At 32.3% G+C, this 23,006-nt stretch overlaps 1 protein-coding gene across 1 annotated transcript in view; it reads right to left on the bottom strand.

Moving 5' to 3' along the window:
• The window catches only part of LOC112023274 (uncharacterized), a 26,430-nt gene extending 4,251 nt beyond the window's left edge, over window positions 1-22,179 (bottom strand). The window contains exons 1-9 of the mRNA XM_065772364.1: window positions 21,737-22,179; window positions 20,085-20,152; window positions 19,787-19,982; window positions 19,560-19,671; window positions 19,146-19,439; window positions 18,080-19,041; window positions 16,482-16,534; window positions 13,618-13,760; window positions 6,210-6,262 (exon numbers count right to left, since the gene is read on the bottom strand). Of these exons, the coding sequence (XP_065628436.1) occupies window positions 6,210-6,262; window positions 13,618-13,760; window positions 16,482-16,534; window positions 18,080-18,336 (506 nt within the window). The 5' untranslated portion in view covers window positions 18,337-19,041; window positions 19,146-19,439; window positions 19,560-19,671; ... (1 more) ...; window positions 20,085-20,152; window positions 21,737-22,179. The remainder of the gene's footprint in view (window positions 1-6,209; window positions 6,263-13,617; window positions 13,761-16,481; window positions 16,535-18,079; window positions 19,042-19,145; window positions 19,440-19,559; window positions 19,672-19,786; window positions 19,983-20,084; window positions 20,153-21,736) is intronic.
• Window positions 22,180-23,006: the final 827 nt, after the last annotated feature.

Below are 23,006 nucleotides of genomic sequence, written 5' to 3'. Positions count from 1 at the left end.
CCCAGGTTCATTAACTTCAGCATCATCCTTACCATCCCAACTGTTACTACTATCTTCAACAAAGTCCCTAACACCATGGGTCAACTCTACATCATCTTCTAGGCCACTTCCCCCACCATCGCTGCTATCATTTATAGGAAAGACTTCAGGTGGGTGCTCAATGATAGGTTCTTTACCTACTCTCCTAGAACCCATTTGAGAAGCAGCCACCTCAGTAGGAACATCAGCATTAACCTCAAGCTCATCCTCATTGTTAAAGGTTTGATCATTAGCATACATGTCATCATTCTCATAAAAACTATAAAACTCATCCCCATCATCATCATCAACATGTTCACTCTCATCATCATTGTCATAATAACCTGTAAAGTCTTGCTCCAATGCCAATGGCTGCACACCCTCACCAGCATCCTCTCCTTCATCAACTAATATAAGGTCATGTATTGGGTGCTCTACATACACATGAATTTCTTGATGACCCCTCACTAATTCTATTAGATACATGGCATCACTATCATCAACAATCAAATGGAAGTCTGCCAGTTCTTGGTCCACTCTAGGCATTTTATACCACAGCCTGCTAACAAATGTGTATCCAAAGTCCTTACATATACTCTTTATCTCAACCTTGGACCACCTGTTAGGGTCACAATTATCAACTATATCTACTGCACCACCCACATATTTTCGGCCATTTTCAGTAAAATTGCCACCATGATGCACAAATAAACTAAATAGTCCATCCATTCTGCATGCAACATAACACCAAAACCAATTAAACAATGCTAGCTACAGAAAAAAAAATATATTATTTAGAACAAAATATATATTATATTTAACAAAACAACACTCATACCTAATAAAAATTTCTATTCTGCATGCAGACAACATAACACTTAATAAAGTATTAGGTGATCACAGCACTTAATCAAATATTTAAGTAAGAATACAACACTTACTTCAATAGTTCTGTCATACTAAAAGAAACAGAGAAAATACTTTTGTCATACACAGGGAACACATGGACCACAATGTAAACCACAACCAAACACATGCAGACAAGGACCAACAAATAGTCAAAAAGCCAAAATATATAAAAACATTGTGGCCCTACTAGGGAAAAGTCACCAACCTTCTTGTAAAGCTATAAATAAGGACAGAGAGAAGAGAGAGAAGACCCTTTCACAAATACAGAAGTCTCCCAGCTTTCATTTTCTCCACTCCATGAAAAGTGTGGGTATCAAGTGATAGAGATTGACGAAGATGATGATAGTGCTTCAACTTAGTGTCTGTCAGAGATGGGTTTTGAGAAAGAAGTGGGGATTTTTCTTTAGGTTGATGATGATGGTGGTTTGAGAGAGAAGTGAGATTTTTCTTTAGGTTGTGTTCTTATGGCTGTTCGGCAGAGGCAGAGAGCTTCACTGGGGATTAAGTCTGATTTGGGAAAGGTCACTACTTGCGCGCCAGAGGTAGGCGAGTACACACGTGTGGTTGATGATGATGGTGGTGGTTTGAGAGAGAACTGGGATTTTCTTTAGGTTGATGATGATGGCTGTTGGTTGTGAGGCAGAGGCAGAGAGCTAGGGATTTCAGTCTGATTTGGGGAAACTCATTACCTGCGCACCAGAGGTAGGTAAGTGCACTAAAAGCGCTTCACGTGATTTATCACGTGAACTTTAATCTGATTTCTTCCTTATTTTGTCCACCAGGGTTAAAAAATAATAATATTTTATAGATCCCGTCTGTTTCCCCGTTAATTGGTGACTGAATGGGGCTTGAAGGACTAAAGTGAAAGGCGTAAATTGGTTTTAGGGACTAAATGTGGAAAAAATAAAATGTAGAGACTAAAATGGAAAAACTTCAAAATATAAGGACTAAAAGTGCATTTATGCCTAAAATTTATCTTGTTCATCTTGATAAAAATCTGCAATTTCTCTCTTCAAAATATTGGTCTTGGCCATTAGGAAAAATTTAGAGAGAAATTTTGTGACCAACAGTTCCCATGAAGTGATAGATCCATGTGCCAAAGAATTAAGCCATACTTTTGCCTTATCCTTCAAGGAAAAAGAGAATAAACGCAAGTGAACAAAGTCATTAGTGAAATCCTAGAACTTACAAGTAGTTCAAATCTCAAGAAAATCATTTACATGCATATAAAGATCTTCTTTATTCAATCCATGAAAAACAGGAAGAAGATGGATTATCTGTGATTTCAACTCAAAATATGCAATAGTGGTTGCAGGCAATACTATGCAAGATAGAGGGTTGGTTGTTATGAGCGAGAACAACTCCCTAAGAGTTTTTGAATCATCTCATGTTTCTCTTATTGTGGATGAATAATCAAAACTAATAAGACGCTTTTCTTTATCACGTATCCAAGTTCTCATACACCAAGCACAAAGAAATAATATTTTTGTTTTTTTTTTCTTTAATTTTAAAAAAATAGAAAAATTAATTAAACTTTAACCAAATTAATCCTAATCTAGTTTAATAAAAATTAGTTGTTTTAAAATTAAATAAACTAAGCAAATAATAAAATTAAGTAAATAGTTAAACTAAGCAAAAGATATAAAGTAATAAAAAGATGTAAATAATCAAGGGAAATGAATTAAGGTTTTGGAATCCGCTCTGCAAGTTATATTAACATATATTTATAATCATTAATTTTTCCAACTCACTATATAATAACCTAGAAATCAATCTTACTATCATGAAAAATATCATAATTAAAACTTATGTTTAAAAATCTAAAGCATATTCTTCTTTACTTCTTAAGTATAAAATCAAATAATCATTTGTATCCGTAGCCAAACAAATCACAAGATATATCCAATTCTAAAATCAAATCATAAATTGTATACATTGACAGACAAATCACAAGTGATATCCAATTTTATAAACAAGAATTAATAAACCAAGTATTCAATTAATTAAGACAAATCCTAAATCATAAGAAAAACATTATTGAACTCATATTTAGAATCTCATCTTAGTCAATTGATATGAAGTAAGAACAATTAAAATCATTAAAGAATAACTATTGTGGAAAAAATCAAATCACATAAATATTACTGATAATCCTTAACAAAATTTCATCCTCAACCCTAATTATAAATTTAACTACTTATGGTAATTGAAATAAAACAAAAGAATAAAATACTAAACATTAAACTAGACAAATAAAATAGAGAATGAAATAGTCACAATACTATCATGAAGAAAAGTTATAGAGAAGCCACATGCAGCACTGCCTCTTGCTCCATTTTCTGTTTTGCATCTCAGCCCTAGCATTAGCCTCAGTCCCCCCCCCCTCCCCCCCTCCCCNACAAAAAAAAAAAAAAAAAAAAAAAAAGAGTAAATTTTAGCTACAACTAGTAGAAGGAAAATTCAATTAAGATCTAATTTATTTGCCTAACCAAATTCCCGCAACAGCACCAAAAACTTCTTGTGAATTTTCTCCCCCCCTCCCCCTTAATTTTGCCCTAAAAAGCCTTTAAATAAGTCAAGAAATCCTATTACAAGTTGAATTCCCGTTTGGAGATAATCTTAGATTTTTAGGCTTCACTTAACCGACTATTTTGGCCTGTTTAATGTCAGAATTCGAGCTCTTGATAAACTACAAAGTTGTAACCCTTTAAGTTAACTTTCCAGCACAATTTGAATCATCTCGATTAGACATCTGAGCCGAAAGTTATGCCAAAAATACTAACTGATGTACAGGCTGAAATCCTAATCCAAATTTGACATGAATTTGGTGCAAATTTCCTTTAATTCCTTACTCCAATTGAACTTAAATTTAATTAGGTTGGTCTTTTCTTGAATTCATGTATGATTGGATGTAAATTGGCTTGATTCAATTAGTTTAGCCCCACTTTGCATGTAAAGCCCATGTTACCTGCAACACAAAAATATTATATAATTAGTCACAAAATATCATAAAAATAAAACAAAATATGTAGATATATAAGTACTTTATTATATATATTTCATGCACATCACTCCCGCACATTTAAACCTAGGGATTTAATGTTCTTAACCCTTAATAAATCAAAACTCCACTTTTTCTCCTCGGATGGGAGGGAAAAACCAGAGTTTTAAAGGGCTATTATAGGGATCAAGATGGTCCAAAGAGAGTTATATAACGTAAGAGACCCTCCATGAAGGGAGAGGAAAAAAGAAGTAAAAGCACCATAGTACTCTAGAATAAAACTTGTAACCTAACAGAAATATTAATAGAATATAATCAATCTCATCAAACTTGGTTGAGGACGATTTTCTCAAGTCTAAATTTGCTTATTTTCATTACTTTGTCATTAAGAATCTATCTTGTTGGTCGACCAATTCACTAAAGCCTAGTTCTTCAACCCATTCTCTATAAATTTATTGTTTTGGACTTTTTGAGCCTAAGTCCATCTCTACTTTGAGTTAGGAGTTCAAATCAGGTCCTTACAACTTTAACACCACAAAAAATACCATAACTCCATATACTGTTAGACAATTTTTTCTGCAGAAAAAAAAAATAAAAATTGAATAATTACTTCATAATTCAATAAAAATATCCTCAATGTACAACATAATAATTCCATACATTCTTGAAGACTATACTGTCATCAATCAAATACAATAAGTTCATATTAATCTTCTCCAAAAATTGCTAAATCCATCAACTCTTTTGGCTTTGGAACTGAACAATATAGTTAGTGAACCATCCAAAACCCCATGAATTATGGCTACCCCTTCCCTTTCTCTTGCTAGCAAACTCAAAGCAGAGTCTCTAGCAAATGCAAAACTCAATCTTTGGCTATATCTTATGCCCTTCTTCCCGGAACCCCATATACTATATAAAGATCTTATATTCTACTTATAAGCAGATTAAAGTTCCTTTGAGCTATCAGCGATGCTTTCTCCTATTACCAATAACTCGATCAGTGTCATATACATTCCTTTAGACCATTTTAAACCTGGCAGATTTAAGGTGTTGGTAGTTTCATTAAGGTGTGTAATATGCCATTACTAAATTGATCTATCAACAAATATGCCTAGAATATAAATTGTAATGCATAAACAACAAATATAACTGACATATTTCTTGCAGAAAAGAATATTTCATAGCTAGCTACTGGAAGATTTCTCAATGTTCAACTGGATTGGATGTCCACATATTTATTGGGATCTATCACAATGTTGATAGTTATCCTATCATTTGAATTAAGCTTTTAATACAAACTTAAATTTATTATTTACATTTTCTCTTTTTTTTTTATTGTTTCTTAATGTTTGATAGATTGTGCTAAGAAACTTAATTTAGCTATTCATGATTGGAGAACTTGGAGGGAATGGAATAGATGCTGTTACAGTAAGTATTATTAGCAAAAAAAAAAATCATTTTTATTTTCCTTGCAAAATGAATTGTTATGATTATTGATCCTATTTTCCATTATTGTTCCATAGGGTCGTTGGTTATGGTGATACCAAGTAGTTGTCATGGAAATCTTCCAATAGGCTGTTTACCAATCTATCTTACAGCAGTATACACTAACAATTCTTCTGCTTATACAAAATTTGGCGAGTCTCTCTTTACTTCTAATAGAATGCATAAAAAAGAACATGATATGAAGGAGATTTAGTAATTTTTCAAGGTACAAGAGTTGATGATGCAACTGTGAATATTTCAATGACTCTAATAGATCTTAATACACCAACCACATCTGGTAACATGATATNCTCATTGATTTAATTATGTTCAGGTTTTATTTCAAAAGTTTTGGTAGCCATAGTTGCCCCTTTTTCCAATCCTCAACTAAAAGAATTCCTAACTCATTTTATTGGTTAAACACATAATTTCTAAAGTTCTTAGTAGCTACTTGCTGGACTTTTTGGTTTTCAAATTCTGTGGTGAATGTGAGAGGCATGTTTGTTTCAGGTAGGGATTTCATTTGACGTAGTAGTAGCAGCTGCTGCAATAAAGATGGGATAGGGTCTTAGTGATAGAAAAGTCATTGTTTTGCTATTAGTCTTATTGCCTTCTTCATAATAATATAGAATTTATATATCATGTTATTGTTTTATGATAATTAGTTTAGGATATTTTAATTCAAGTTTCACTTCAAAATCCCTTTGAATATACTTAAGATGACTCCCTTTGTGCTCCTACTGATGGTAAATAGATTTTCGGATCTTAGCAGTGATCAGCAGAATCACTTACACACCTGCTAGGGAAGCCCTCAAATTGGATGTGGATGCCCAAGATTGATGTACTAATCTAAATAGATAAAAATTACATAGAATGTTGTTAACAATTGAAATTGGCAATTAGTTATACATAATAGAACTTTTTAAAAACACTAGTAACAAACACGCATAATAAATTGTAGAACAAACAACATCAAAACTAAATTGCTAAGAACAGAAACTAAAATATCAGCACAATGTTCAATATTATACTGATTTGATCCCAACAACATCTATAAGATTAGTTATATATAACTGTTTTCAATTCCGTTGATTTACAGTGAAGACCCAAAACTGTAACCAATCTTTTTGTAATTTTCATAATCTATAAAAATGTCTAAGTCGAGTGAGGGAACTTCAAAAGGCTAAGGTGAATGAGGATATTAGAAGTGTAGCTATATGTAGAAATGGTCCATGGGTTTCCCATTTATTCTTTGCAAATGATAGCATGCTTTTTTGTTGAGCTACGTAAGTGGAATGCCACAGAATTTTGGAGATCTTGGTTGTCTATGAGAGAGGTTCGAGGCAAAAAGTTAATTGGGACAAGACTAATATCTTTTTTAGTTCTAATACTCAAGCATATACTCAAACCTGGATAGCACTTTTGGAAGAAATTATAAGGGTGGAAGGAAAAGTTGCTCTTACAAGCGGGTAGAGAAGTCCTTATAAAGGTAGTTATTCAGGTCATCCCTACTTACACTATTAGTTGTTTAAACTCCCTAAGAGTTTGATTAAAGATTTGGAAGTTTTGACATGTAAATTTTGGTGGGGGTATGGTGTCGATAGTAGAAAGGTTCATTGGCTCAACTGGAAGAAACTTTGCCAAGCTAAAGATGTGGGTGGCATGGGGTTCAAAGCAATTGAAAAATTTAATGACGCCTTATAGGCGAAACAGGTTTGGAGAATGATAAACAACCCGGACTCACTCAAATCTTGAAAGTTGAAACCTTACAAACCTGAAATTCAAGGCAATCTTTTTCCTTCATATGTGAACATTACCTAATTATGAAGGCTAGAATGGTGGTAGGCGTAATACCATCGCACCTGTTATTTATGAATCCCAACCATATAACTGTTTGTCAGTCCATTCACATTTAAATTCCTCTATTCATGAAAGCAAGTTCCAAATGATTCTGCTCACCTACTCTTCCAAGTTCCAAAGCCATTTTAAAGTTATACAACAAAGGAACAAGTTCTTGCAGAAAAACCAGACATTTTTAAGAAAAGTCTCCTGATCATAAGGACAACAATTTAAATGTCCAAAAAAGAAAAGTATATAATTTATCACATAAGATAGGAATATTGATTTTCACCTTATTTGGATAGAACCAGGGCCTATCTCATTTTGTTTTTGGAGGGATAGGAAAGTACTTTAAGGGGTTAAATCTCTTTTACTTGAAATTGTCCAAACTTTGGAAATTTATAGAAGTAGCCTAATTGTGTAGTCACTAACTTATTAGATAAAAATAGAAAAAAGAAAAAAGAGCTAGTGGGTAAAGAAAATAGCTAGAAGCGGAGTCATTCACTAGAGGTTCTTAAATTGCAATTTCACTCGAAACAATCTTCATTGTCCCTTCCAACAAATTAGGTACCGCCTGTTTTAAGAAATTTATTAGGTTACATTTAAGAAAACCCACAAATGACTAATGATATGGATCTGTAAGAGCACTAATATTGGCGGTGCTAAAAAGTTATATTATTATTTTTAGCACCACCAAATACCAAAATGTAGCTATATTGGTGGAGCTAAAACCATATTATTATATGTTGTATTCACACTACTTTTTAATAAAAAAAATCTCATTTCTCAACCAAAAAAAAAATCTATTTTTCTCCGTTTTGCCACTCTACTTTGTTTGTCTGAATCATTTCTCCTTTTTTTGCGTCCATACTGCTTTAATAATATAAAATTCAAATAGCTAAAAATATAAATTCGATATTGGGTGTATTGCAAAGTGAAAATGTAAAATAAATAAAACAGATGCTCGAATATATCATATGTCCTTTTGGAAATATGATTTTTGTGAGAGGGAAAAAGCCCAACCTTACGTAGTGGGCCTAGGGCTCTATTTGAAGATTACTGTGTGTCCGAAGAGAAGGAATCGGTTGGGATGGAGTCTATCTGGAAGAAAGGTACCTGCAAATAAAGGAGGAATACAATCTGAAGAGGTCACCAGTCTCGATCAATCAAACGTGTGGAAAGTCCGAATGATCTTCCTAACAACCCCATTGATAAAGATGAACTCTGCGTATGTTTGGAAACGATAAGAGCGAAGAAATATCTAAAGGAAAAGATACTACTACCGTATTAAATGCACTGTAGCAACTTTTCTGACTGCATTTATGTGGAGAAGACCCCTGAATAGTGTAACATCAGCTACCACCACTCATAAAAAGCTAAAGAAGATACATGATGTGACATATACTCAAGTAGGCACATAAATGTAGAACAAGTGGACGATGGGGATGATGTGGAAGGATGCTATATAAAGAGGAAGGACTCCTGATAAGGGAGGGGACGAGGAAAAAAAAAAAAAAGGCTTTACTGTAACTCTAAGAACTGTAATCACTATTCAGATTTATCATAAGCCTCTTCGGACTTCAATTCATTTCGTCTTTACGTACATCATTATGCTGGGTTATACTTGAAAGTTGTGATCAACCGTTGTTAATTCCATAATCTACCTAACTCTATCATCCACACTTTACAAATTTATTGTTTTGGGCTTGGACCACAAATCCTAATCCCACAATTTTTATTTTAAACATTGAACTATAATTAGTTTTAGCATAACTCTAATATTTAATTAAGGGAATCGTTAATGGATGCGTTTAAAAACTATTTTAAAAAACCTTTTATGAAAAAAAAATTTAATTATTTTAATGGATGCGTTTAAAAACTATTTTAAAAAACCTACTATGAAAAAAAATTAATTAATTATTTTAACAACTTTTTATAATCCTCATGTAAGTAGTATCAAAACTTTTCTAAACTCATTTATTAACAATTATATAAATATAATTTTTTTTCCAAATAAGGTGACTAAGAAGTGAGCAGTAAGATGACAAGGACTGAAAGCTATAAATTCATTAAATTTGAGTAGGTTTGAGTGTATTCGCATATAGATTCTTGTAAGGCAGTTTAGTATAGTGTTTAAGTATTGTTGTTCAGTATTTAGTACTGTAAAAATACGTTTTTGAGTATTATAGAAATACGTATCAAAAATATTATTGTTGATTAATCACTAGAAACTATTATTTTAGATAAAAATTTATCAACTATTCTTTTACAGCTTTTTCAATTTTTCACAAAATATTTTCAAAAATGGTTGAGGACACACGTTAACTAGACCCTAAATAGGACGATGTCATTTTAGTTTGAAAGTGTTGTTGTAAAGTCTACGTGTAAGAAACGTAGTCATTCCACTTAAGTAAGACTTGTAGGACATAATGTTGTAAAACCTGAGGCATCTAGGAAAACTTATAAAACCCAAATTTGACTAAATAACATTAAAAACACCTAAAACTAATTAAAAATAATAATTTTATAAATGTATGCCCTTAGGACACATGTTAGTAAATTATTTAAGGAATTTTTTTTTTTTTTTTAACTAACGTTTGCCCTTATGACATATATTAGTAAAATTATAATATAATTTTTGTTTTGAGAAATTTTTTTTTTTTAAAATCCCATATAGTGAGGTGTGTAAAAGGGAAAAATGAGTCAAACAGGGGTAATGAGCTAGACCAATAAATAAATATACAAAAAAATATAGAATTAAAAAAAAAAAAAAAAGACATTTTTTCTAAAGAAAATAACATAGGGGTGAGTTGTGCGAAAGTGATTCTAATATCATGCAGACAGATTTGGCGACAAAAAGACCGGTGGAGCAATGGAGGTAGTGGCTACAAGGAGAACTCGGCCACAACTAGGATTGACATATCAAGAAACCGGAGAAAGAAATTTTAAGAGAAGAGAAGGGTCACATAGGCATCAACCGTCATTAGAGTTCCATCATAATTACATGTTTCATTTTACGTTAGAGCCAATTTAGCTTTTAATAATTAAAAGTAGAGAAATGTTTAAAGTTGAACATGTTAACATTTGATTTAAAACAATCATGTGCATCGCACGGACTAACAACTAGTTATATGTGTTTGTGTGTAATAATTTTAGCAATATTAGTAATTTGTTTAAAGTGCAAATTCTTATTGGTTCACATTTGGCACATCACTTACATTTTTAGCAACTAACTTGTAACCCCACGCATATGCATGGATACATTTAAAAGATTTATACTAAGATGCATAATATAATTCTTATATATAAAATTTAATACTATTGATAGTTATTTTTATATTTTGTTAACTCTTTAAAAAGAAATTGTAAAGATATTATTAGGTATAAAGTGTAAATTGTCCATTTTCTTTTTAAACAAATTATTGTGAAGCACCTTTTTTTTTTTTTTTTTTACTATTTATTTATTCTACACTCTTTGGTTTTTATATTTAATAACTCACTTGGATGAATATTTTATGATGTGTCCCACATTCAATTCTAAAATTAAAATTAAAACTCTTTACAAATAAATAATTTAGGACACATGGCGCAAAATTGGAACTTTAATTTGAAATTTTAATTTGATTTTCTTTCAGTTTCACCTATTATTGTATATATAAATTCATCCCTGACTACACGTGGGCTCAAATTATTCAAATTATATTACACTTTATCTAACTTTTTAGAGTTACATTTTTTTACCCATTGAATTTGAGTAAATCTAAAAAAATAACTCATTATTCTTATTACAATTAAGCCTGTCCACGGGTCGGATCAAATCAGATTTGTGCTCAACCCACATCGGACCCGACCAGATTGGGTGCACAAAATCTCAACCCGCAGCCGACTGAGAGGATGATCGGATCGAGAGGGTTGGAACTTCAACAGGATCCAGGCGGGTCCGTTGGGGTCGATAATCTGGAAAACGGCGAGAATCCAACATGAAAACATATAAAAACGGCCAAAATCCTTGAGATCTCACCATATTCGGCCTAAGCTCGCCGAAAATTTTGTGGGTTTGCTGGATCAGGTCAATCAAGTTTTGGAGAAAGGAAAACCGACACTCAACCCGCCAAACTCGAGTTTTGGAGGAATAAACCTATCACCAACCGATGGAGAAGTTAGTTCAGTCGGCGACGGGTCAGGTTCAGACGACAACAACAGGTGGATCGGGTTGACTGGGTCTCTAGACAGCTTTAATTACAATATCATTTATCTTGATTACTATCTCATTTATTATTCCTCATTTATAAATTTCCACACTTATATCTCTTATTCGCAAAAATATTCTCTACGTTCTTTATCCACGCAACTTCATCTGCACCTTTCTTATTTTTTGCTAATTAATCTCATCTTATGCATTCCAAAATATGTTAACTACAAACTTTATTATTATTAAAATCTAGATGCCTTCAGTTTACTACACTTTAATTTACGCTATGATCATGTTATTGGTGCACTTTTGGGAAAAAATTATTAAGAATAAGGAATTCATCTTAGCCCTCACCTATACAACAGATGTTATGTCCCCTGCATTTACTTCCTACTCTATCCCTAAAATTCTTACAATAGTAGGTACGAACACGTTCAAAAGGTAAAAGCCAACCTAGTGATATGCGGGCAACATCTTCACAATATTTTTATAGCAAGTATTAATAATATATTGTTATTAGTTTTAACTCGAACTCACTAGTAAAATTATTATTTTTCATTAATGACAATATGTCACTTTGTTTTTTTTTTTTTTTTTTTTTTTTTTATAATATAAATAGTGTCGAGGAAGGGAGATACAAAGCTAAGGTGGATGGCATTGGCAGCCATGAGCAGGAAAATCCCTGCCCCGCTATCAGCACTAAGTGTGGAGGCAAAAGCAATGGAATTAGCCGTGGAATGGACGCTAGAAATGGGATTACGAGAGGTCACCTTCGAAACAAACTCCATAAGTTTGCACAATGCTCTGAAAGGAGTGGAGACAATCACAAATAGCATCCTACGTCAAGCCCAGGCCTATAGATTTTTTGATGTCTCACATGTAAAGAGTATTATAGAAACTTAATTGTTCAGTTGGAGGAAACTCCTAGCCTTATTGAGCACACATGTGCTCAAGATGTAGTTTCAAATTCTCAAGTTGAATAGAAGTTTCAAAGTCTTCAAATAAAAAAAAAAAAAAAGTATTGTTGTTCAATATTCAGTGCTGTGAAAATACGTTTTTAAGTATTATAGAAATACGTATCAAAAGTATAATAGAAATACGTATTAAAACTATTTTTTTACAACTTTTTCAATCCTTGTAACATATTTTCAAAAATGGATGAGAGCACACGTTAACTGGACCTTAAGTAAGATGATGTCATTTTTGTTTGAATGTGCTATTGTAAAGTCTACACTTAAGAAACGCCTACACTTAAGAAACGCCGTCATTCCACTTAAGTAAGACTTGTAGGACCTAATGTTGTTGTAAAACCTAAGGCATCTAGGAAAACTTATAAAACCCAAATTTGACTAAATAACATTAAAAAAAACTAAAAATAATAATTTTATAAACGTATGTCCTTAAAACACATGTTAGTAAATCATTTACGGATTTTTTTTTTTTTTAACTAACGCATGCCCTTATGGCATATATTAGTAGAATTATAATAGAAATTTTTTTGAGAAAATTAAATAAATAAAAAAATCCCAAATAGTGAGGTATGTAAAGGGCAAAATGAGTCAAACATGAGTAATGAGCTAGACCAATAAATAAAAAAATAGGAAAAAAATTATTGAATAAATAAAGACCAGTGGTGCGATAGAGGTGGGGGCTGCAAGGAGAACTCAGCCACAACTAGGATTGATAGAACAGGAAACCAGAGAGAGACAAATTTTAAGAGAAGAAAAGGGCCACACAAGCATGAACCATCAGTGATGGTGGCATAGGACTCGGTGGATGCTAGCTGCAGCCATGGATGTTACAAATAGATTTGGTGTAATGGGAGAGAGAGAGACACCAAAATTGATGTCACGGAAGTCTAAAGAAAGCGCACACGATACTTTCTTGATTGAACAGAAACTAAACAATTAACTTCTGGTAGTAAACCTCGAATTCACGAGAGGTTTTCCTTAATCCACAGAGAGAAAAACTAGAATTTACCAGAAAATGAATTTGACAAAAGTTTGTGTTTTTTGATAATAATCTGATTTGCCTCTGACTGCTACAAAACATATAAATACTTACAAAAATGTCGAAAACCTCAATTCGCAGTAATTATGTGATTAGGTGACAAAATACCCAAATTTACCAAAAATGGTCAAATAAGTTAAATACAGAATCATAAACTACTGACCTCAAAACAATTGAGAATCATAAAATGGCAAATGATTACAGCCAGTTGAGAATCTATTAAACAGAGACTTGAGAATCTATTGGACTCTACGACTGCTGCATAATTGATTACCACAGCTACTGCTACAACTACACTGCCAAGGCCTATAAAATAAAAAAGAGCAGCTTTATGTCAAATTTAAAGTTAGCTTTCCGTAACTTAAGCCTAGAGTTGTTTAAAATCCTAATAAACATCGACACTACATACAATTGTTTCGGCGTGACAAATACTCAGAATCTCTACTTCGAATGGTAAAAAGCAACTTAGTGATATGCAAACATGTATACAATATTTTTACAGCAAATATTAATAGTATATTGTTATTAGGTTTCACTTGAACTCATTAGTAAAATTATCATTTTTTCATTAATAACAATATGTCACTTTGGCGTGTGTGTGTGTGTGTGTGTGTGTGTTTTTTTTTTTAAATACTATAGACTAAACGTTTCTCTACACAAATTATACAATACTAGTGTGGGTTGCACATGCAAGGCACATGCTCACCCTTTAGTGAGAAAATTAATATAGATTTTTGTTGTTGAATAAGTATGAAGCCATGTACGTAAATTTAAAGTAGCTAGTTGAATATCAATGTACTATGACAATTTCTTAGAACTTATTTACTAAATGTAATATCTACTCACCAAAAAATGTTACAAAGAATGATAATAAATGTTGTAGGAATATTAGACCTAGAAGCCCATTATACATTTGTACATTGGGTCTATGGCCCAAGCTGAGGATCAGGACTAGTCTGAGGATAAAGAATCTCCGTCATTAGAGACCATGTTAACAAATAAAAAAGTTGGTTTTAGCCATAAAAGCTCAACGAGACAAGCCGAGGATAAATACCTCATTAGAAGAAAGCCTCTTCGAAAGTTCTATCGGTATGAATAGACATTATGGAAACATTAGACCGAAAGAAAGTTTTAGATATCTTAGAAAGAAAACTGTCACCATCACATTTCATGTTCTGCAGCTACTTTCCTAGCTGTATTAATGTGGAGAAGACCACTAAACAGTACAAAGTTGGTTGCCCCAAAGCTTACATAACCAAAGAGGGTGTCTGATAAAACAAGCACTAAAGTGAAAATACAAATAATCATCTAGTGTAAGATCAAGATGCTTTAGAAGAAGCTATATAAGGAGATAGATCCTTCATAGATGGGGGATCAAAAATCAGAAAAATAAACACTATAGCATTCAGGAATCAAACTTGTAACCAAATTTGAGGATAATAAACAAGAACAGTTCACCTAAGATCATGCCGAGGACTGTTTTTTCTTCAATATAATCCTACTTTTTTTCATTCTCCTACTTGAATCTATTCTAATGTTTGTTTGATAAACTATAGCCTAGTTTTTTAACCAATTCTCTATAAATTTATTGTTTTGCGCTTCTTGGGCTTAAGTCCTTTCACGTAGTGGATTCACTGCACAAATCAAGTCCTCACAAATGTCATAATCTTTCTACAATATTTAAATTTTCGCAATGAATGATAATATATGCTACAAATCAAGTCCTCATAATCTTTAGCTTACTTATTTTTAATGAATACCTTTTTAAGCAGGAAAATAAATTAGAAAAAAAAAAACAAAATAACAAATAGAACATGGCTTAGTGTTCTCTAGGTAACAAATAGAACACCATATATCATCATTCTAACTTTCCAAGCATGACTATCAGTCTACCACATAAAATTCAAAATACACAGAAATTTTTTGGGACATTAAAATTTCATAGGTGTATATTAGACATTGCACAATGGGATACTTATATTGCATTTTTATAAGGTACATTAAGTAAATTAATAAGTTTTTTGTTAAAGGAAATGCTCTTAGAAAGATCCTAAAATTTAGTAACTACACATCCACAATTTTTTTTTTTTTTTCCTTTTTGGTGTTGTTGATGTTATTCTCTTTTTGAACTTTTATGTATGGCAATTATCATTTTTTGTCTAATCCTAAAATTTAGTTTTTTAATCCTAAAATTTAGTCATTTACTACACATCCATAACATAATTAAATAAAAGCTTAAATTTCAAATATATATGGCAAGAGATACACGTTTCTTTTTGGTGGGGGGGTTCTTTTTAAAAAAATTTAATAACATTTATCAATTTTTGTTTAATCCAAAAATTTAGTTTTTTAGTCCTAAAAGTTAGCCACTTACTACACATCCATAACAAAAGTTAAAAATAGTTTAAATTTTAAATATATCAACAACATCAACAACCTTTAAAACTAAGAAAAATGTACGTAACATTTTTTATGAAGTAGTAAATTAATACTTACGGAAAAAAATTTAAATTGTACTTGACATAAAATGATAAATATAGTTTCTATTAAAATAAACTTTTTTTACAACAATTTCTTAGATAACCACTTTATGTGAGGTTTAATACATATAATAATTCTTGTAAAGTCTTTCACCCGACCTTTATCTAATATTCCACTACAATGACTCCTCAATGCAATCTAAAAAATTTGTGCGTACGTGAACCTTAGAGAGATTAAAGGAATTAGGGTTAAACCAAGTATTTAAAGATTTTTTAGAATTTAACTCTATCATGGACTCTTTAAAATCTTATCACAATATCTACAACATGAAATAACAATTCATTAAGAAGTACAGTGATAGAGTATATGAAGGTAGAATTACATTTAAAAAAAAAAAAAAAGAGTTAATGTGATACATAATAAAAAAAAATTTTTTAAAAAAAACGAAAAAAGAAAATATAAAAAATAAAAATAAAAAAACAAAGAAAGTAGAACTCAAAGAAATTCAATCATAAACAAAAGAAAAGAAGACAAAGAGAAACTTACAAAAGATAGAACCTAAAAGTTTGTTAGAGCCTCTGACAGTAAATGTCTTTAACCTAAAGAAAAAGAAAGTAAGGTGTAGAGCTAAACTAAATGTCTTCAATCTGAAGAATAATGAGAGATAGAAACTAAGAAACTGCAAAGTGTACGTGAATTTGTGAGTCTTAGAGTGTAAGAGTTTAATTTACATATTTATTCTCATTAGTTGAAAACTTGTAAGTGAGTATGATGAGAGTATTTTAGAAATAAAAAATGAAAAATCCAAACGGGAGAAACCCCTTAAATAGTAGTATAGATACAAAATATAACAAGATGGGTACCACTACCTAAAGAGAGAGAGGGAGAGACAACAGATGGTGAATTATGAATAGTATTGAATACGAATGTGAGAGCAATGCGCCCAATAATTGAAATTATCATAACCCCATCAATTTCTGGTAATCATTCATAAGAAAAAACAACCAAACATAACCCCAAATCTAAATCAAGTTAATTGAAATACAATACCTAACCATTATTTTTTTTTTTTTTTTTTGATTAAGTGTATATAGCTAACTGTTGAGTTTATAAAACAAAATTTAAAAACTTTACTGGTTTGAGAGAAAGACCTGTCTGGCGGTGGCAAAGTCTGCAAGACCGTTCCTTATATATATGTGCATGTGTGTGGGGGTTTGTTTTTTATAATAGTAAAAATTGAAAATTTAGCCATGCTTGATAGAATTTTGCCTCGTGAGATTTTGTATGCAACATAAGTTTTCAGCATAATAATACTGCCAAGTCCTCTTAATTAAATTAATAAGTTATTTTGTATGCAACATAAGTTTTCAGCATAATAATACTGCCAAGTCCTCTTAATTAAATGAATAAGTTATTTTGTATGCAACATAGGTTTTCAGCATAATAATACTGCCAAGTCCTCTTAATTAAATTAATAAGTTTCTCTTTAATTTTGAAAGTTTATAGCCATTACTTGATGCTCACACGTCTTTTTTTTTTTTTTTCTTTTTTTTTTTTGGCCAGGAAGATTTATACTATTAAAGGAAAAATTTTATTTCTTTTAATTTTGAAAGTTTATAGCCATTACTTGATGCTCACACATCTTTTTTTTTTTTTTTCTCTTTTTTTTTTGGCCAGGAAGATTTATACTATTAAAGGAAAAATTTTATTTCTTTACAAAAAGTTGTCAACACTTCTTTTCCAATTATACAAAACACTACCTCTTGAAGTGGGAAACCAAAAACATCCAGTCCCATTTTTTTTTTATGGGACATTGTCATGTTGGTGTCAAAAAACTAACAACGCGCAAAAATTATATAAAACAAAGTGCATGATCAGAAAATTTCAGCCTATAATGAATATGAAAGAAATTAAATCACTTAAATAGAATCTTGAACTCCATATCCACCAATGAAACAAGCATGTGCAGAACAGAGTAATCATGATCCAGTCTTTTAAAATTAAAGCACAAAGGTTGCTATTAAGGAAATTGAAAACCATAATGCTTGCTGTTTGACAGAAATCAAAACCCACAATGGTTCCGAGCAAATAAAAATATCAAATGTAATGTGAATCTTGTGTTTAAGGTTAAAAATTGAGCAAACCTGAAATTTCCATGACCCAATGCCCTTGAGCAGCTATGATGGATGAATTCAGGCCGGAAATTTTGTAGGGATGAATCCAAAATCAAATAAGAAATTTGTAGAGAGAAAAGAATACCAAAACCACAACTAATTCTGCTTTTATCATCTGATCCTCTGCCTCCATCTCCCAATCTCATGCCAAAACCCATAAATGATATCATTAGACAGAAACCAATGCACAAACTCAGAGAAATATTTATTAAAGGACTACGAATCATACTTGTGTAATCAATTAGTGGAGAAGAGCGAGGATTATGAAGTCTTGGATTGTTGTAGGTTGGATGCTTGATTGTTCAGGAGCTTGATTGTTCATGATAATCACATAATGTAGCATGGCCAGTTGGAATGTCAGGGAGAAGGCCTGTGAAAGCTCTAAACAGAATGGATCTATAAAAGTAGGCAGGCAATAGTCGCACTAGAAATAGAATACAAAGCATTTATGTATAAATAAGAATGTGACACAAGAAAAAAAAATTAAAAAGGATGAATTGTTTGGTAAGCAATTGTTGGAACCAAAGCAAAAGCTGTAGAAATTTATACAAACACCAACAAAAAAATTGTGTTAGTAAGCAGGCTCCAAAAACTACAACTAATGAAAAGCACAATAGACGAAAGATAAAATAAGAGATGTACCTAAGAGAAATAGTGTACCAGGACCAAAGGCTTGGTGCAGTCCAAGAACCTATCAAGGTTAGTAGCAGGCTCCAAAGACGGGTTTTGCAATGAATTACAGAAAAGGCTCTTTAAAACAAAAAAGCAAACATGTGGTATCAAACACCATAATACATATAAATAGAACCTCCTGGTGGTTCAAGTCTCCTAGCCAGCATTTTGGGGCTACTACCAAGGGTATTTCTCCCTATAAAATTACCAAGTGTGTGTAATCTCCTGTCTCACACACCTAGTCAGGAGCACAAACAGCCCTGTAATTCCAACCACTATAAAGACATCTGTAGACAAATAACTAATGTAAAAAGTAATTGAGCCGCTTAACCAAAATCAGTTTTTAGAAAAGGAAATTACTCACTAGTTTTCTTTCTGGCTCCAATACACTGTTCTATCTTTCAAGTACACTATCATCAGCCAAGGAAATTTCATCCACAAGGAATAAATCACCATCATTCATTGCTTGTACAAGAGGCCCATCTTGCCACATAAAAATGGTCTGCCACTTCTGATGCAGATTAGAGAGTTCTTCTATCATATTTTCAAAATCCATTGTAACATCAGAACCCAAGGCAAGGCCTTGTTTGTAATGAACTATCATTTTAGTCAGCTGATCAAGAGTCGAAGAAGCTTGACTAATAGCCGAAGAAATGGTCTAGAGCAAAAGACTTGTATTAGAATATTATGTGTGCCATAAACATCAACAATCAAGCCTTATCCCTAAAATGTTACTATGTACATCATCAACGAATAAGATAAACAATAGAATACTTACAGATTCTAGAGGATGGCGGATAAAACATAAAAGCCTCCAACGTCATCACCTGTTCTATTATTTCTTTATATTTTGCAATCAGTCTCGATCTCTCTCGAATAGGATAAAATCCCTATTAAAAAATTCATGAGTTGTTAATTCATAAAAATTAAACACTTCCAAAAGATTTTCAAATGACATTCGAGCACACAAATAGAAAGTAAACACCACAGATAGTGATAAGCAACCCCAAGAAAATCAGATGTCTCTGTGTACTGATGGCAGTTTAGTATGTGCAATTTCAAGCCCAAATCACTACTCAGTAATTGACAGACAGTGGTCTTCCCACCCCCCGTTTCACCAACAAGTAGTACAGGTTCTTTTAAATCATAGCAACGCCTAACAAGAAAGAACAATCTCCACATACTTTTAGTCCAGATGACACTGCATTGAAGGGGTACATTAGTTGTAGTGAAATAATTGAAAGATTTAAAACAAGTTACCAAACAGTGTAAAAAGCTACAGTCTGAAGCTCTGAGCTCATACTTTTGGAAAGTCTCTGAAACCCCTGCACCATCACAAGGTCTGAAAGAAGGGTTCCCAGCAACCGTTCCCTGAACAAAAAGGAACACAAAGAAATTAGGTTCATTATTCAAAATTACTATATAAATCATTATTGTTCTTTAATAGTACGAAAAAGTAGGAAGTAGCTTGACTTTCTGTCCCACAATGCAAAAGAAATTTAGCATGCACAAAACCAGTATGAATGCATGGAGATGTAAAACAATATGCCTATACATAATACAATATCAATACACACACAAGAGGACCAACAGATAATAAGTATTATTTTACTATTATGAATATCACGCAACACTTGCACTGCCACTGCCAACGCACACCATTCCTGCTAGTAAAATTCATCTTAGGCTAGTTTAAGTCTGAGATGTCTCTCCAAAAGTCTTTCTGTCCCACAATGCAAAAGAAATTTAGCATGCACAAAACCAGTATGAATGCATGGAGATGTAAAACAATATGCCTATACATAATACAATATCAATACACACACAAGAGGACCAACAGATAATAAGTATTATTTTACTATTATGAATATCACGCAACACTTGCACTGCCACTGCCAACGCACACCATTCCTGCTAGTAAAATTCATCTTAGGCTAGTTTAAGTCTGAGATGTCTCTCCAAAAGAAAAAGAAAAAGAAAATTCTAACATATAATTCAATATGATGTGTTCTCTGTACCTTGAGTCTACTGACTACAGAGCAAAGCATAGAGACTGGACTGAGAGTTGGAAGAAATTGAAACCAAAAAATTAACTACATTAAATTTCAAAAAAAAAATTTATACATGATAAGTTACAATTCAAATTGAGTTTCATGAGTTCTTTAAATGTAAGGAGAACACTACAGTATTAGAAATTGGATGTACATAGACAAATAGATGTACTAAAAAAAATTCAGAAATTTGGAAAAGACTAAAGAGAAAGGCAACAAAAAAGCAGAAATTAATCAGGAATATTAAATCTAAATAAAAGTGAATTGAAGAACAAAAATTAAGAATGAAACCTATAAATTGCATCACCGACTGGGCTGGCTGGGTCGATTTCGATGGGCTGGATGAGATCAACGGCAAATGGGACGGCGTTTGTATGTGGGTGGTTTGTGGCTTGCGGTAGTGGTCTTTGCCGTGGGTCTGAGGAAGGAGATATATGTTGGTTTGTGGGAATGGTGGGTATGGTAGGTTTTGATTCTTTGGATGCTCTGTTGTGGCCCTCGTGGGTCTGAGGAAGGAGATCTCTACGGTGGTTGGTGGTCTGCATTTTGGAGGAAGGAGAAGTGGTCTTTGCTGTGGGTCTGAGGAAGGAGATCTGCCGTGGGTCTGAACGTTGGGGAGCTGGTAGAGGAGGAGTTTTGGGTTGCGGGAGCTGGGGTAATTTTTTAATCTTCAAGGCTATTTTGGTCATTTTCTAATTTCGAAGTTATTTTGATAATTTTTTAGATTTTAAAGGTATTTTGAAAACGGGCAGCGGGCAGCAACAAACGCCGTATTTTTTCCCAGCGAGTGACGCCGTTTCAAACGGACACAGCTAAAAAATAAATTTATAGAAAATAAAAGACAGACAACAATCACTCATTTTTTTCACTTTATTTATTTAATTAATTATTTAGTAGTATTTACCAACTCTGAGCTTTCTTCGAACCTGAGGTTCGGGTTTGTCCAAATCCAGGTTCGGACCTCACAAAGCCTCTCGAAAAAGAGCCAAGCCAGCGTCGAAAAATAATGGAACCAAAGCAAGAGAGAGAGAGGAAGAGAGAGAAAGTAGTGAGAGTGTTGTAGAGAGAGAGGGAAAAGGATGGGTCAGATCGTGAAGAGGAAGAAGAAAGGGAGAAGAATTTCACACATATTACTTTCTATTGGAGTCTCGCTGTCTTGGGGATAGACTGGATGATAAGGATTCGAAATATAGACCACTAGTGGCCGGTATTTTGAATTTCGCCGGTATTTTGAATTTCGAAGGTATTTTGATGGAAGGACCACTAGTGGCCGGTATTTTGAATTTTAGATTTTAAAGGTATTTTGATAATTTTCTAATTTTGGGGTATTTTGGTAAACCGGCCACTAGTGAGGAAGGACCACTAATGTTTTTGAAAAGGAGGAGAATTCCGCACATATTACTTTCTATTGGAGTCTTGCTGTCTTGGGAATAGACTGGATGATAAGGATTCGAAATATCGATAGGGGTGTCTCTCAAAGCATCACTTTTTTATTTTATTTTTTAAATTTTTTCTTCTTTTTATTCGTACAGATTCCTGGAAAAATTGCTCAAGTAGTTTTCAACTAATGATCAGTGCTAGCCCCATTATGGCCAGAATCCTATGACCATGACTCATGCAACTTGAAAGCCCGGGGGCCACTTTTGCCTCCAATTTATTGCAGAGATCAATGCAGTAATCTGATAGGAATACAACTTTTTCACAATCTTTTTCAAAATAATTAATAAAACAATAAGCCTACGTTTGCTACACTAAATAAAAATTACGATATAAATTGTAATCTTTATTACTAGTAATAAAAGATATTGTAATTTAATAATTAAACATATTCATTAATTTGGTTATGAGGTATATCATTAAAATGAAACTTAATATTTATTTTAGGAAATATCTTATTTATACAATTATATTACCTTAAAAATTGTTATTTTTAAATTTAAGAGAGATATGTGTTATTTTTTAAGATTTTTTATTTTTATAATTATTAGATGTATATGGAAAGTTTGTTTATTTGGAAATATATTAAGTTTTGAAATTATTGGACTTACTAAAGAATGATTATTTCTTGTAATAAAAATATAACCAAACTAAAGAATAACTAAACTATAAGAATAACTATTACAATACGATGACTATTACAGTCTACCAAACATGCCCTAAGTCGTAATTGGAGC

Source organism: Quercus suber, unplaced genomic scaffold, assembly GCF_002906115.3.
Source record: "Quercus suber isolate HL8 unplaced genomic scaffold, Cork oak 2.0 scaffold_57, whole genome shotgun sequence".
Taxonomy (NCBI): Eukaryota; Viridiplantae; Streptophyta; class Magnoliopsida; order Fagales; family Fagaceae; genus Quercus; species Quercus suber.
The sequence above is the reverse complement of the archived record's forward strand: the minus strand, read 5'-3'. Positions and strand labels throughout refer to the sequence as shown.